This window comes from Microcaecilia unicolor, chromosome 12, assembly GCF_901765095.1.
Source record: "Microcaecilia unicolor chromosome 12, aMicUni1.1, whole genome shotgun sequence".
NCBI lineage: Eukaryota > Metazoa > Chordata > Amphibia > Gymnophiona > Siphonopidae > Microcaecilia > Microcaecilia unicolor.
In genome coordinates, this window is record NC_044042.1 from 77,590,324 (window position 1) to 77,608,311 (window position 17,988).

Consider the following 17,988-nt stretch of genomic DNA (forward strand, 5'->3'; position numbering starts at 1 on the left):
AATAATAGCAAATTTCATTTTAAAACATGTGTGCCAAAGCCATTTTTCACTGCAGCTGGAAAATGGCTGATTTTCTATTTTATTTCTATTAATGGCCATTCGCTAATGTTGCCATTAGTGAATGGCCATTAAAAATAAAAATTACCACACGAGTGCTTACTGACATCTATTTTGTAGGTGGTAAGGGCTCATACAGTAATCTGCACTAACCAATTAGCGTGCAGTAATGTAGCTGCACTGATTAGCGCAGGGATACCCACTCATCGCCCTTGACATGCACCTTCCAACAACAAAAAATTATTAGTGTCCCTTACAGTAGCGCAACTTTCTGCAGGACACCTGAGTGTGTCCCATGGTAAGCCATTTTGAGCTGTGGTAAGCACGCACTTACCGCATCTTAGTAAAAGGGCCCCTTAGTGATTGGAAGTTGGTGGGGACCAACTGAAGCAGAACTTACTGGTAAGGGTAAAGGATTAGATAAGGAATGTTGCGGCGAGGATCGGGCAACTGGTGGCACACTTCTGCCAGGACTGGTTCCGGCACCACTTCCCCCAGCAAACTATATTGGAAAATTACAAAATAAAAGTTTAAGAAAATATACATATTAAAACCACCAAAAATCTTCTCATAGCAAGACCACTGAACAAATTAAGCCAAACTGCAGGCTCTGGCCTGAGATATCTATACATATGAACATTTTCATTTTTCAGCATTAAATCATGATCCCAAGTCATGTTTTTGCTTTTGTTTCATACAATCTGTGCTAACCTTTAGTCAGTTCTGGCAACACACCCTGACACGATCTTCAGGACTTGAGGGAAATATCTTCATTCCAAATCAACTTACCTCAAAATAGTCGCTGATTTTATGACCCCGAGGAGTGCTTTTTCCTGAAAATGAAAAAAAAATAATGACCCAAAAAGTAAAAAAAAAAATCAAAACTGAGTCTTTGAAACTGCTGTCAACACCAAGCATATTTAGGCATGGCTTAAGTTTTACAGGAAATATGTCCCAAATTTCAAATCAACTTTTGAAAGAAAAATAAAAAGAAGACCATGTACAACTTTTTGTGGGGGCTGAAATTCCACACAAATTAAGTCACTTTGAGGCTTTGCTACAAAAGCTAAGTTGGTCAAGCATTATAACCAACATAAGTCTCACCTCACATATTAACTGCTAGGGGGAAAGGGATGGATTGGAGCGGCAGATTTAAGAGAAAAAAAACTGGTAATGCATGCAAAGAAAAAGGATGAAACTTAGTTTAATTTGACACTTGGCAGAAATCATGCCAATTGCTGAGGCTCCAAAAAAAAGCTACTGACCACTTTGACAAACTTTCATAAACATTCAGCTATGTGATTGTCTGCATTATGAAAAGGGAGATCATACAGTGGACTGTCAGAAATGAGGAGGGATACCACAGACACACACTGCACCAAACTTGAGCATGGTTGCTGGAAGATTTTCATGCCAAAGTAAGGTCAGAAATCAAGTTGCCATTATCGTAGTGCCACATCAAGCATGAAAAAAGTTTCAAATAATAGCTTCGCGTGGTAATGACAGTAATACTCAAAATAATTGTGATGGAGAAATTAGGCCTTACCTGCTAATTATCTTTTCTTTAGGCCTTCCAGACTGGTCCAGACACTTGATGTTTACCCACCCCTACCAGCAGATGGAGACAGAGAACTACTAACTTCAGAGTGAACCTATAACTGTCCTATGTAGTCCACAGCCAGCAAGTGAGTATTTTCTGTACCAAAGCAGATAACCCCCCCCCCCCCCAATAATCTAATAATGCACTAAACCATCTTTTAATCCCCTCAAGGATTAAGAAACACCAGCAGCAGACAACTGAAAACTGAAAAAATTTTGCTTAAATTTCAGTGAAATTAAATGATGATATCATTGTCTCTCCAAATTTCTGTCATCACTCTTCACCTTGCCTTTGACAACTGACAGTTAAACAAATACTGAGTTACGGTGGATTTCTGGACCTATGAGGAGGGACTAAAGGAAAGAAAAATTAGCAGGTAAACTAATTTTTCCTTCTTTTGCATCCCTCCAGACAGGTTCAAAGATTTGGAAAGTACCAAAGCAGTGCTTTCTGTGGGAGGGACCCTGCTAAGCCCATTGCTAAAATAGTTTCTACAAAGACTGCATCTTGATGAGCTTGAACATCTACCAGATTGCGTTTCACAAAAGAATGCAAGGATGTCCAAACTGCTGTTCTGCAAAATGTCTTATGGGGAAATGAGATTGCTCTCCGCCTCAGTGGCTGGCTGCCTGCCCCCTGGTTGAATGAGCCTTGAGAGCTTGGCACTGGGCATCCTTTGAGAATGTATGGTAAAGCAATGGCCTCCTTAATCCACCAGGCTATTGACAACTTCAAAGTCTCTTCTCCTGGCACCTGAATAAGGCAAGGAACTCGACTGGAATGATGAAATGATGACCTTCCAATGTACTCTGCAACCTTGGTCTAAATCAGTACATTTATGCTGACGATGTCACCATCTACATTCCTTTTTGTAACACAGCAGCTGAAATCTCAGATCTGAATGCTGCAAGCTTTTCTACAATGGAACATTGGGTGATGGTGTTTCGGTTCAAGTTAAATAAGGATAAAACCCAGTGCCTTATTCTCCACTCCCCTTACTACACACTCCCAACAGATACCTTCATTGTAAAGGACTACGTCCTCCTATTTCTAGTAGCCTAAAGCTCCTTGGGGTGTATTTGGACAAGCATTTGCATCTGGATGATCATGTACGAGTTGTCACTAAAAGAATGTTCAATGCAATGTGGAGGCTTCGGCAGATTAGATACTGCCTAACTAGAGAACTGTTTCGTACCCTTGCTCATTGGTTAGTGCTATCTCACCTAGATTACTGCAGCGGGATCTACGCAGGTTGCCATGAATATCTTTTGAAAAAGTTCCAGACTGCACAAAACACTGCGGCGAGATTAATCCTGGGAAAATCACGTTTTGAACATGCTCAACCTCTGCGCTTCCTTCTCCACTGGCTGCCCGTGAGGGAACGTATCTCTTTCAAAATTTGCTCACTAACTCATAAAATCATTTACGGGCAAGCTCCAGAGTACATGCTTCGCCTTATTGACCTCCCATCCAGAAACGCAGTAGTCACCTCGCGTTCGTATCTTAACCTGCACTTCCCAAATTGTAAAGGCATCAAATACAAGTCGATCTTCACTTCGTCTTTCCACTACTCCAGTGCCAAGAATTGGAATGTTTTGCCGAAATACTTAAAACTACAAATGGATCACCAACTGTTCAAGAAGCTGCTGAAGACTCACCTATTTGGATTGGCCTACTCCCCCTATTCTCTTACTGATTAATTGTCCCACTGATAAGCCCCCTTCCCCTTCCTTGCCTAATTGTCTCTTACCATAACTCTTATGCCCAAGACGTGACCTAGGCCTGGATGGAATGAGCCTGAAGCCCACGGCACTGGCTTACTTTTCAGAATGTACCCAATTCAATTGCTGCCCTTATCCAGAGCATGATGGATGACTTACAAGCTGCCTGGCCCTTAGGCTGACTGTGAAAGAGCACAAAAAGCCAATCTGACTTCCAAAACAAATTGGTGATCTTTAGATACTGTAACAAAAACCGGAGGACCACTAGTTTTTCATCCTCTGTGTAAAAGACCCCTGCTCCTCAGAAAATGCTGGAAGACCGACCACCTAATTAAGGTGGAACAACGAAACTTAGGGAGAAATGAAGGGACTGTCTTGAGGGCTACTGCATCATTTATGGTGGAACGGTACAGATCCCCACAGGATAAGGCTTGAAGCTCAGAGATTTGGCTTGCCGAGCAATGGCGACTAAGAAGATTGTCTTGAGGTAAGGGTCCTTAAAGGATACCCCCTCCAAAGGTTTGAATGGTGGCCCCCTCCAAGGCACTGATGACTAAGATGAGATCCCATTGGAAAACCATTGCTCTGAATGGAGGGCGAATGCACTTGGCTATATGCAAAAAAAAAACCCTCACCACATCCAGATGGGCTACTAGTACTACTAGTACTGCCAGGGAAATGCCCTGGACCTACTCCAAAAAAGTAGGACTGGGGTGTCACCTGCACGAGATCTTGCTCCACTCCATTTTGCAAAAAAGCCAGAATTGCTACAAGTTGAGCTCTGCTAGTGAAGAATTGTTGCATCTCACTTAATATCTTGAAGGTCTTCCAACCTGAGCATATGTAAAAAAGTGGAGTGCTTCAGGCTTTAAAAGCAGGAATGCAATGACCAGCACTGAACAACCTTTGAAACTCACACTGCCACTCAAGGACCAGGCCATAAGCCAAAAAGGACTGGTGTCGTCCATTATGACCAGACCCTGATCCTTTGCTCTGTGAAGAGGCAGTGGAGGCCAAACTAGAAGACAAAGGAGAGTCACATACTAAGGCCAATGGGGCAACTCCAAAGCCACCAGATCAGAAGGAATAGATGACTGGATGTCTTGGCAAGAATCCTGGCTATGAGAGGCCAAGGAAGAAAAACAGAGTGGCTTTTACTTGGGGCCAAAGTTGAATCCCAGCTGTCCCACTCTTCAACCTCTTAGTGTTCCACTGAGAAGCCAGCAGATCTCAACAAGGAAGACCACACCGATCCACCAGAAGCTGGAAAACTTGTGGCCTCAATTCCTATTCTCCTGGGTCCAGTGTTGTCCAACTGAGGAGTTCCACTTGCACATTCTCTGTTCTGGCAATGTCAGTTGCCAAGGGGGGGTGGGGGGGATGGGAAATGGGACTTGATATATCACCTTTCTGAGGTTTTTGCAACTACATTCAAAGCGGTTTACATATAGTCAGGTACTTATTTTGTACCAGGGGCAATGGAGGGTTACGTGACTTGCCCAGAGTCACAAGGAGCTGCAGTGGGAATCAAACTCAGTACCCCAGGATCAAAGTCCACTGCACTAACCACTAGGCTACTCCTCCACTCTAGATGCTGCTCTGCCACCGCTGCACTCCTGGTGCCTCTCTGCTTGTTTGAGGAAGGCCACTACCATAGAGTTGTCTGACATCAACTGCACTGTCTTCCCCTTGGCGACAGGAAGGAACTGTATGAGGGCAAGTAAACAGCTCATCAGTTTAAAGACCATGGCAAAGATACCTCCCATATCCATCAGGTCCAAATGGAGGCAGGGAACCCAATTTTTATTTTTATATTTAAATCTTTTTATTGACTGAAAGGTCAATACATATGAACAGGAAACATCAACTTGTACACAAATCTTATACAAGAACATCAGTCAGCATTTCACAGTCAATGAAATTTCTTTTTATCCCCAGACACCCCAACCCCGTTTCTTATCCCTCTGCCTTAAATCTGTTTATATTTAACCATTGCAGTTGATATTGACAGAGACCACACATACTATTTCAGAGCGTATAATAATAAACAATCTTATATCATGGAGTTGTCAAGTTTCGCTTCACATTCCACAATGAATCATAGAGTAACTCTTTGATCCGCAATTAACCCCTTTCTCCTACCTCTCCCAGTTATCAAACCCTCCCTCCCTGCCCTCCCTTCCCTTCAAAATCTAGGATACTTTCTGACAGTCTGAATACAAGCTGTTGTCACTAAAAGTTCAACAGGTAACTCTTTGAAGCATGTGGTAATGTCTGTATAAATGGGTTCCATTTCTTTAGGAATTGCTGCAAGTCTGATTCTGGCCTGCCTTGACACATCTGTCTTTCCAAACGCATTAATGCCACCATTTTCATTCTCCACACCTGTGCTGAGGGACCATCTGGGGAAAGCCAATCTACAAGAATTGTTGCCTTCGCTATGACTATGGCCCGGTTTATGAATGCAATGCAGCCTCCTGGGACCGGGGCATTCACCTCAGGATTACCAAATAGCAGCAACGGGGAATATCGCCAATCTATAGCCCACAATTTAGAGACTTGTCTCAGAATGATCTTCCAAAATTCCTCCACCTGTACACAGAGCCAGAACATATGCCCCAAAGTCGCTCCCTCCTTCCCACACTTGGGGCATTCTCCGTCTGGGGAGGCTCCCATGTGAAACGCTCGCCGTGGGGGAATGTGTAGTCTGAGGGCAAATCGATACTGCATCTCCCAATGTGCTGATAATAAGGAGGATCGTTGGATTGTCAGGACATGTCTTTTGAACATGTCAGACGTTACTGTGATATTCAAGTCACTCTCCCATCCCCCAGCATATTTATCATAGTCCAATTCCAGCTTATGATCTTTGATGTGTCTGTGATGGTATTTCAAAGGCACTTTCTGTTGAGAGTTGAATGAGAATGCCTCTGCCACTTCCACTTGGACATCTTCTGTTAGGTCTTCCCATTCCAGGCTAGACACATAATGCTGTAGCTGCCAATAGTGGAAATAGTCTTTCGGAGTTATCAGCTTTGACCTTTGAAGATCTGTAGATGATTTTAGTTTCCCTTCCTCTGTTAGTATTTGTTGAAGGTAGATTATTCCTTGGTCTTCCCATCGTTTAAACATCGTGTATAAATCTCCGGGAGGGAAGTCTGGATTCCCCTTCAATGTCAAGTATGGAGTAGTTTTATAAGAGAATTGATGCATTCTGCAAATCCACTTCCAGGTTTTTTGCGCAGTCTGTAAAATGTTAGTGGCCGCCAAAACTGGGAATGTTCTCTTACCCAAACCATGAAGGGCACTACTGAAGTGGAAGGGTTTTAATAAGTTTTTCTCCATTTGAGTCGCTGAAAAATCTGATGTGTTACGGAACCAGTCATTGATGTGTCTCATTGCACAGGCCACCGTCATATGCCGCATGCTCAGCACTCCCATTCCCCCATATTCTTTTGGTATCTCCATCACTGACTGAGGCAGTCGCGGTCTTCTCCCCTGCCAGAGGAATTTCTTTAGCATTACATTCAACTGCTTTTCATCTTTACTAGAAAGGTATAATGGCAAAACTTGAAAGATATACAGCCAGCGTGGCACTATCATCATGTTATACAACGCTATGCGTCCCGAGAGAGAGAGAGGTAGCCCCTGCCAATGACCCAGCCTTGTTGCTGTTTCAGTCAGCAGTTTTTGAATGTTCAGATTATAGAGTTGGGATAAGTCGCTCGGGATCTGTACCCCCAGATATTTGATGGCGCCTGCCGCTCTACGTAATGGGAATTTAAATCTCTTCATGTCATCGGGGCTGGACTGGATGTGCATAACACTAGATTTCTCTAAATTGACTTTAAAGCCTGAGAGTTTACCAAATTGGGAGACCCTGTTTATCAGCACACTCAGTGACGTTGTTGGTTTAGAGGTCATTATCAATAAGTCGTCTGCAAACGCTAATGCTTTCACTGTCTCTCCCCCTACCTCTACCCCAGCTATCTCCCTTTCTAGTTTCAGGCTCCTCAGCAGTGGTTCTATCGAGAGGAGGAAGAGGGCCGGAGATAATGGACAGCCCTGCCTCGTGCCCCTTGCTATAGAAAATTGTGCTGTTCTTGAGCCATTAATCAGTACTGCGGCTGTGGGACCCGAGTATAACGATTGAATCGCCTGATATGCCCATCCCTTGACACCTATGTGTTGTAGCACTGCAAACATGTACTCCCATTCCACTCTGTCGAACGCCTTCTCGGCATCCAGACTCACCAAGACCGCCTTTGTTTCTGTACAACTACATTGTCCCATTGCCATAAGTAGACGCCTCACATTTACTGCGGCATGTCTATTTCGTACAAAACCCACTTGCTCTGGATCTATTAATGTCGGCAACACTCTCTGAATTCTGTTTGCTAGAAGCTTGGCCATGATTTTTGTATCCACATTGATTAGTGATATGGGCCTGTAGGAGTCTGCCTGCGTTTCTTTCCTTCCTGGCTTTAAAAGTAATGTGATTAACGCTTCATTAGCATAGAGTGGGAACTCTCCCAGATCCACCACCTCTTCGTAATATGAGAGCAGAGGTCTTATTATCTGCTGGGTTAACATTTGGTAGAATGCACTAGAGAACCCATCTGGCCCCGGAGCCGAGTGTTTAGGCATCGTTTTAATTATGTCTTGTAGCTCCTTCCCTGTTATTGGTGAATTGAGTTCCTCTAACTCCATCTCACCAAGTTTGTTTAGCCCTGCCTGCTCTAGATACTGATTAATAGAGTCTGTAGAGTGGGGCATGGGCGTAGAGTATAAGTCTTGATAGAAATCTCGAAACACCTTCGCTACCTTGTCTCTTTGGTTTTGAATATGGCCCTCCTTATCCTTGACCGCCACTATTACTCTGCTTCCTCCCCAGGTTTTTATTACACGTGCTAACATGCCTCCCGATTTGTTCCCAAAACGTTGTAACCGATATTTCCTACGTATTAATGCCCTAGAGGCTCGATCTTGTAGGAGGGAATCTAACGCTATTCTTGCTGACTGCATTTGTTCTTTGAAATGTGTGTTGGGATTATTAATGTACCTGCGCTTTGCTTTTTGGAGTCTTTTTTCTAGGTTGGTGATTGCTCTAGTGATTCGCCTTTCTCTTTTTGCTGTGAAGGCTATAATTGCCCCTCTTAATACTGCTTTAGCTGCTTGCCAAAACAAGGATGGCTGGCTTTTGTGGACTGCATTAAATTTTTCATATTCCTCCCAGCTATCTTGTATGTATCGTTTGAATTCAGTATCTGCGGCTAAGTATGTTGGGAAGCGCCACCCCGCCCCGGCTCCAGATGACCCTGGATCTGTCAAGTCAATCCATGTCATCGCGTGATCTGAGACCTCTTCTGGCCCTATTACTGCGTCTGCTACCATATGAAACATGTTTTGATCTACCAGTATGTAATCTATCCTTGACCAGCTGCCATGTGCCCGTGATAAATGAGTATAGTCTCGTGAGTCTGGATGTAGAGTCCGCCACGCATCTACCAAATTTAGTGATTGCATGAATTGTGGAAGGGCTCTCGATCTCATTCCTCCCCTGCTGGCCCGTCTAGGTGTTGAACAATCTAATGTTGGATCTGCTACGAGATTAAAGTCTCCCATTATAATTAGGGGGATAGTTTTGCGGATGAGACATCTTTGGGCCACCCGCTCATAGAATGATTTGTCAAATAGATTTGGCCCATACAGTGCTACCAGCGTATATTCGCGATGTTGAATCCATAGGTGAATCAGCAGATATCTCCCCTGAGTGTCTCTTTCTATAACTTCCGATTTGGCCACTAATCCCTTGCGGATCAGAATAGCTATTCCTTTACTCCTCCCCTCAGCTGGAATCACATGTACTTCTCCTACCCACGCCCGCTTCAGTTTCTGATGTTCCTCTGTATTGAGGCGGGTTTCCTGCAAGCAGGCTACATCCGCTCTATGTTTTTTAAGGGCTGCTAGAATTTTTGTTCTTTTGATTGGGGATGAAATACCCCCCACATTCCAAGTAAGGAACCGAACTAAATTGTGCTTAGTCATTACTATGTCCGGTTGTCGAGTAGCGGTGAAATTTTTTGTTTGTGAGGAACCCCGGGGCCCAGCTCCACCCGTGTTCCTTCCTATCTGTCCACATGACTCCAGTGACCTGTTCTGTTGCCCTTCCCCTTTCTATGTGTCCAACAGCGCGATGATCTCTATATATGTCCCAGAAAGTCCTACATTTAACTTTCCCACCCATCCCCCCCTCTCTCCCGCCCCCCCTCCCCTCCCCCCCTCCCCCCTCCTCCCCTATCCCCCTTGACTCCAACCTTGCACTCCCCTCTCTTATCTTAGATCAGGTGTGCTGAGTCAACGATGGTAGGGTCTCCTCCCTCCCCCCTCCACACTTGCCATAGATAGTATCTCACTGTTCAAACTGGTTCATCTCTCTCTGCAGGAAAAAAACACAGCGCTGTAAATCACTACATATTGTACTTACTATTCAACATTAGGCTATTCAGCCAACTTTCTAACATCCAACTGAGACTTGACTTCAGATTACTGAGTTTCTAGCTCTCATTGAATTAAGTTGTGCTCTTCAACTGTTGCTTCCCTCCTGTTCAGAGTTTTTATGATCCTGACATTGAAGTGCCTCTTGAGCTTCTTTAGGAGAGCCAAAGGATCTCCAAGTGCCATCCATGTTGATTTTTAATTGTGCTGGGTATAGTAGCAAAAATCGTTGGTTCCTCTCTGCAAGTTGTCTGCAAATCGGGGTAAAAGCTTTCCTGCGTTCCTGTAACGCCTGCGAATAGTCTTGGAACACTTTAATACTAACTCCATCAAAGTTTAAGGAATCCCATTTTAATCGTGCTCCCCTTAAAATTTCTTCTTTATGTACAAAATTATGTACTTTAACAATCACTGCTCTTGGTCGAGTTCCATTATTAAGTCTTTTCCCCAACCTGTGAGCTCTTTCGAGGCAGAGTGGTCCCATACTGTCAGAAAGGGCAAATTCTGATTTTAACCAGCGTTCTAATTGTTCCGCCAGTGACCGATCCGGTATCGACTCCGGGACACCTATAAGTCTCAAGTTGGATCTTCGTGATCTATTTTCAAGATCATCCATTTTCATTGCCTGCGCTTTCAATTCTTTTTGTATCTCTTGCAACGACGCCACAGCGCTAACTGCGGCGTCCTCTGCTTCCAATACACGTGCTTCCAGTTCGCCCGTTCTTTTTGTTGTTTCACCAAGCTTCGTTTCTACGCTTGTTAGCCTTTCAGCAATCTGGGTTAGTTGCGGTTCCAAAGCGGACTTTACCGCTTCTGTGAGCTGTTCGAGTTGGGCCTGATGGAACCTTGGCGCCGAGTCTGACGCTGGGCTCGGCGCCATCTTGCTTTCGCCGACCCCTCGCTGCTTCTCTGGCTCTTTTTTTGCTGTTTTCCCCGTCATCGCTCTAGTTTCGCGGATGATATAAGAGTCCATGTGTCTTAAGTTTGATTCCGATTACTTTCCTTTGTTTATCAGCAAGTCAATCCAGTTTGTGGAGGGTTCGAGGGAGGGAGGACCCGAGAGTGAAAAGGAATGCGACCTCTTCCCTCAGCCCATCACGTGACTCTCCCAATTTTTATTTTTATAACTCAAGCTATGCAGCAATACCTTGGGGGGGGGGGGGGGAGGAAAGAGAGAGCAAGCCTATAACCTGTGGCTGGAAGGGACCTATGCCAGGCTGCCACACACAGATGGGGTCCACAGACCCACCTACAGAATCATAGCACACCTGCCCTACATGCACTATTTGCTGGAGGTACAGAAATACTGAGGTTTTCAAGCCAGCACCAACCATGTCACTGGTTGAAATCAGTTTCCCTACCTCCATCTGCTAGTTGGGAAAGAACTGTTATGGCAGGATGAAAGGGAAATAAGAATTGATGTACTGGGTCAGGGTGACCTACTGCAAGCCCTACCTGCCTGAAAAAGGGGAGTATTGCAGACCTCCCAGCAGTGGGAAACCTGTGCTCATTGGGGATTCTTCCTCAGCACCCTGCAATCAGCCTCTCTCTTGATTGTCAGTCTCCCTCCTGCTCTCTGCCATTTGCTGCTCTGACCTGCAGTCTACCCAGAACTGAACTGTCTAACTTTAACGCCTTCACAACCTCTGAGCAGCTACCGACTGCCAGCATCCACCACCCATTCAGCTGTTCTTTGCTGCAGCTTCAGTAAGTGTGACTGGTTGCTACACATTCTATGGGAGTTTTCTGCCAGTTGATTTTGGATCAGGGATTTACAAATTGTCAATTGTTTTTGTGTCACCAGAGAGCACTCCTTTCTATTGCAGCTTGGACTATTACTGCCATCCGCATATACTTACCAATATATACGAACCAACCAACCAAGCTGGATATCAACTAACCAACATATCTGTAGCCACCTATCTCTCTGGCTAATGGAAGAATCCTTCCTCCTGCTATCTACTCATCAATCACCATTTTACCCTAATCCTCCTCCAGCCACCGTTCTGATGTAATCATGTTCTTGTCTTCCTCAAAACAAATTCTCTATCTGTCCACCTTAATACACTCCATCCTTACTGCTACTGAACCAATTTATAATCGCATTCCACTCATCTCTGGCAATAGGAGAATTTCATCTTGTCTGCAACCTCGCTCCTCAACCCCTTTTGACCATCTGTCTGCTCCAGTCTCATCCAAGCCCTGCCTCAATAAGCAATATCATCATACAATCATTCCGCTTGTGAGGGCAAAACCAGCGCAATTTCATTCATTCCGAGTTGGCTATATCAATGCTAGATCCGTTGTGAATAAACCAGAACTGATTTCTGACTGGATCACTTCTGAGGAGCTTGACATGCTGTTCATTACAGAAACCTAGATTAGAACACCTAAAGACCCCATCGTACTAGATCTCTGCCCAAAAGGTTATAAGATCATTCACTGGGACAGGAAAGATAAAAGTTATCCAAAGTTGGGATAACAGATGCAGAACAATACTAGACAATATAGCACCACTTCAAACCAGAACCTCACATAGAAAAAACTCAATACCATGGTTTAACGAAGAATTGAAAGAACTAAAAACTCAGGTCAGAAGATTAGAAAGAGCATGGAGCAAGAAAAAAAAAAAACGAAAACACACACAAAAACTGGAAACAACTACAAAGAAAATACAAATACGGTATCAGACAAACAAAAAGGACCTACTACAAAACCAAAATAGGACCAAATTACAAGAACACAAAACAAACTACTCTCACTCGTAAACAATCTTCTAAATACTACCAAAGTCACCTCCAACAACTCAGATACCCCACCAGCAACCAACCTGGCAAACTATTTCAATGAAAAAATCATAAAGCTCCGACTCATGATACCCACCAACACAACGGACTACACAAATATCCTTAAATGTCTAGACCCAAACCCCGGAGAATGCCCAGCAGATCGATCTTGGACCGACTTTGACACACTCTCACCAAAGGAAATCTCACACTGGCTAGGAAAATACGCCAAATCACAATGCAAATTACACATCTGCCCTAACAGCTTAATAAGATCCGCACCCAAACAATTCAGAACAGACCTCACGAACCACATAAATTACAGGCTTCAAAATGGACTCTTTCCCACGGATAAAGGAAACATCCTACTCACCCCGTTGCTGAAAGATGCTAAAAAAAGCACAATGGACCTAACTAACTATTGACCAGTAGCATCGATTCCACTCATGACCAAACTCATGGAAGGCATAGCAACGAAACAACTTACTGAATACCTAAATAAACACTCAATTCTGCACGAATCTCAATCAGGATTTCGGTCGAACCACAGCACCGAAACTGTACTAGTACCCACAATGAACTCATTCAAACAGACAATTGCAACTGGTAACAACATCCTCCTCCTGCAATTCGACATGTCCAGTGCCTTTGACATGGTTAATCATGATATACTAATACATATACTAGAATACTTCGGAGTAGGAGGCACAGTTCTCAAATGGTTCAAAGGATTCCTGACCACAAGATCATACCAAGTAACAACGAACGCGGACAGATCACCTCCATGAACACCTGACTGCGGAGTCCCCCAGGGATCACCTCTCTCACCAACACTATTCAACTTAATGATGATACTGCTAGCCAAACTACTAGCCAATCAAAACCTTAACTCCTACATTTATGCAGATGACGTTACAATTTACATCCCATTCAAACATGATCTAAATGAAATCACCAACGAGATCAACCAAAGCCTCCAAATAATGCACACTTGGGCAGATGCATTCCAACTAAAACTTAATGCAGAAAAAACACGTCTTGTTCTCACCTCGCAGCATAACACAAAAAACTTCTCCACCATAAACACACCATACTGCTCTCTTCCTGTTTCACAAAACTTGAAAATTCTTGGAGTCACCTTAGATTGAAACCTCACTCTTGACATCCACATGAAAAACACGATGAAAAAGATGTTCTACACCATGTGGAAACTCAAAACAATAAAACCATTCTTCCCGAGATACATCTTCCACTATACGCCGGATGCAAAGGACAATCAAAAAACTCCAAACTGCCCAGAACACAGCCGCCAGGCTCATATTTAGAAAAACTAAATATGAAAGTGCAAAACTCCTAAGAGAGAAACTTCACTGGCTCCCACTCAAGGAACACATTGCATTCAAGATCTGCATGACAGTACACAAAATCATTCACACAGATGCCCCCAATCTACATGCTAAACCTCGTAGACCTACCTCCCAGAAACGACACAAGATCATCCCGCAAATTTCTCAACCTGCACTACCCCAGCTGCAAAGGACTTAAATACAAGCAGATGCATGCCACTACCTTCTCCTACATGAGCACGCAGATATGGAATGCATTACCTACAGACCTGAAAGCAATCAGCGAAACAAGTCTTTTGAAAATCCCTGAAGACATTCTTCTTCAACAAGGCCTACAATGAGAACTTATAGCCTCACCAAATTAATCAATGAAAACATTTATCCTTTGAAAAGCCTTGAAGACATTCTTCTTTTTCTACTAGACCCACAGTGAGAACCTATAGCCTCACTAAGTCACCCCACTAACCCAATCAATTAAGAATGCCTACCTGCTACAACTATCCTAATCACTCTCTTCCTTCCTCTCTTACTTCTCCTAATCATTACACATTAATAATTGTATCTGAGATCCTGTAATGACAATGTTTCAAATCTATGTAAGCCACATTGAGCCTGCAAATAGGTGGGGGAATGTGGGATACAAATGCAATAAATATAATATAAATATAAAAGAGGTGGAGGTTTAGCACTTATATATCGCTCCTATCTCACGGTAGATTCAAGTTTGGAACACATATCTGCTTCACTGGAAATCGCTGCAGTTAACGTTCGTCACTCCTCTCTTCATGGTCAGCTAGTATGTGTACTGTTCTACAGACCACCAGTTAATTGGACAAGAAGTCAATCCGATCTATTGGACTTTATTTCACACATCTGTTTGGCTAATTCAAACATAATCCTACTAGGTGATCTTAGCCTCCACTTAGATCAGTCTAATTCGCCAGATACTATTAAATTCTTAGACTTTCGTCGCCTTTGGGACCTAAACTGCCCTAACACTAGCCCATCTTACAACAAAGGGCATTCTTTGGATCTTCTCTCTTTTAAATTTTTAGATGATACCACCTTTCTCCTGCATGACATTCGATGGTTTGAAACTTCCTGGTCGGACCATTACAAATTACATTTCACCTTACATTGGGTAACCCCAGGTCTCCCCCAGCCTCATAAGATTAACAGGTACTATTCTAGAGGTAACACTGACCCCCGTCTATTCTGGAAGTCTTTTTATAATACTGACGGGGAGTTGCAAACAAGCTCACCCCCACTACCTTACTGACTGGGAAGATAAATGCAAGGCTGTGCTAGATTTTATTGCACCATTACATCTCAAAACTTCCTATATCCGCAGCGCAACACCATGGTACTCCGCTCATCTTAAAACCTTAAAAACAGAGACTAGAAGACTTGAAAGAGCTTGGCGCAAACGAAAAACAGATTTAGCATTAGAAGCTTGGAAAAGCTGTCACCAAAAATATAAGTACGCCATCAAGCAAGCAAAACGTGTATACTTTTCAACTAAGTTACAATCTGCAGGCCAGGACATAAAAAAGGTGTATCAACTTCTGAACTCCTTCCTTGATACCCGAAAGTTAGAAGTCTCTAGTGAAAATCTTCCATCTGCCACCCAACTTGCCACTTACTTTAAAGAGAAAATCTTAACCTTACGTTCAACATCCGTAAGTAATATCTCTGCTGTGGATGATTTCTTAGAATCCTTGGCCATATCTGCGGATTTCTGCCTGGCTGATCGTACATGGACCAACTTCAATCGCCTGTTAATTGATAGCGTATCCAATGCTTTACAAAAGTTCTCCAACAAGTACTGTAGACTGGATGTTTGTCTGACCCATCTTTTAAAAGTCGCCCAGAAATACTTTGTTGAAGAATTGACTTGCTACCTAAACCTTATGTTAAGCTCTGGAACTTTCCCGCCAGACCATGGTAATATTCTCCTCATACCCATTTCAAAGAACTTTAAGATTAAATCTGATATTATCTCAAACTACCACCCAGTGGCTTCCATACCATTGGTTATCAAGTTAATGGAGAGTATGGTTAACGTTCAGCTCAATGATTTCCTGGCTAACTTTGATATCCTTCACCACTCGCAGTCAGGTTTCCGTGCTCAGTATAGCACAGAGACAGTTCTAGTCACCCTCCTATCAAATTTCAAACAAGAACTATCTGTTGGACGGAAGGTACTACTGCTTCAATTCGACATGTCAAGCGCCTTCGATATGGTGGACCACGACCTACTACTTCATCTACTAGACTCATTCGGCGTAGGAGGGTCTGTTCTACACTGGTTCAAGGGCTTCTTGTCCACAAGAACTTACCAGGTCACAGTGAATTCTGCCACTTCTGCTCCATGGAATGCATCTTGCGGGGTATCCCAAGGTTCACCCCTTTCACCAACATTATTTAATATCATGCTGATGCCATTAGCCTCAGCTCTAGCAAAATTAGACCTCAATCCATTCATCTATGCCAACGATATTACCATCTACATCCCCTTTCATAACACCTTATCCGAAATCGCTAATCTCATTGAAGCTAGCTTCTCCACTATTGAACACTGGGCTCAGGTGTTTCGGTTTAAACTAAACAAGGATAAAACTCAATGTCTCATACTCTCGTCCCCCCATCACAAAATAACCGATACAACGCTTCCCGTTAAGGATTAAGTTCTTCCAATTTCCAACAGTCTGCGGCTTTTAGGAGTGAATCTGGACATGCACCTACAGTTAGATAATCATTTGGTCTCCAAAAGAATGTTTAATGCTATGTGGAGGCTCCGGCGCATACGATATTTCCTTACCAGAGAGCTGTTCCGTACCCTTGTGCATTGGTTAGTCCTATCCCACCTAGATTATTGCAGCGGGATTTATGCGGGCTGCAATGTCTCTTTATTGCTAAAGTTCCAGACAGTCCAGAACACAGCCGCAAGACTGATTCTGGGAAAACAACGATTTGCACATGCTCAGCCTCTGCGCTAAAACCTACATTGGCTACCTGTAAAGGAATGTATTATTTTTAAAGTCTGCTCCTTAACCCACAAAATCATCTATGGCCTTGCTCCGGACTATATGCTCAACTTGATTGATCTTCCACCAAGGAATGCCATGCCTGCAGCACGGTCATATCTCCAAATACACTTCCCAAACTGCAAGGGTGTCAAATATAAGCTGATTTTCACCTCTTCTTTCCGCTACCAGAGTCCTAAACACTGGAATGCTCTTCCGCAGTACCTCAAAACGCAAATGGACCACATCCTCTTCAAAAAATTGCTGAAAACTTACTTCTTTGTAAAAACGTAGTCCCCTAGTTACTCTGCTGATTAGTATTCCCATCACACTCCCTGACCCTGCTTAGTTCCCCACTGTTGCTACTGCTCCCCTTGTCTATCCTTTGTCACCTTTAACTGTATTTTCTCAATTTGTAATTTTTCCTAATTTATCTGTAAGCCACATTGTGCCTGCATGTGTGGGAAAATGTGGGATACAAATGAACCATAAATAAATAAATCAAAGGTCCATCTTGCCCAATATCCTGCTTCTAACAATGGCCAAGACAGGTCACAATTACTTGGCAGAGTTTATGTTAGTGAAGAACTGCCAACCACATGAAGGCATGATGCATTTATAAGGCGTTTCCTATGATTTATTTTGATGTATGTACTAGCCTCATGTAAGGTATCTGAAAATTGTTTTTCATCAACTACTACTGTCTTGCTTGAAAGATGCAAAAGCCTGTAAGCATTTCCATGCTCACTACCAAAAATAAAAAGAAGCAGTGGTGCTTGGCTCATGAATTTTGGGCCATAATCACACATATCCAGAGAGAAAAGATGACAAAAATGTTAGAGTTATTTTGTTCTTCAAATACTGCACGAATGACACAAACTGGTGATATTTTTGCAAACTTCAGCCCAGTGTATTGCCGGCTGCTCAGGTTTTTGAGATAGTTTCTGCTGTAGG

The 17,988-nt window shown here is 43.3% G+C and overlaps 1 protein-coding gene across 4 annotated transcripts in view; it reads right to left on the reverse strand.

The window, feature by feature from the left end:
- Positions 1 to 17,988, reverse strand: part of TLK2 (tousled like kinase 2) — a 109,176-nt gene that overhangs the window by 75,906 nt on the left and 15,282 nt on the right. For all 4 annotated transcript variants that reach the window (XM_030220689.1, XM_030220690.1, XM_030220688.1 and 1 more), the window contains 2 exons: positions 847 to 890; positions 458 to 559 (listed from right to left, as the gene is read on the reverse strand). In XM_030220689.1, the coding sequence (XP_030076549.1) occupies positions 458 to 559; positions 847 to 890 (146 nt within the window). The remainder of the gene's footprint in view (positions 1 to 457; positions 560 to 846; positions 891 to 17,988) is intronic.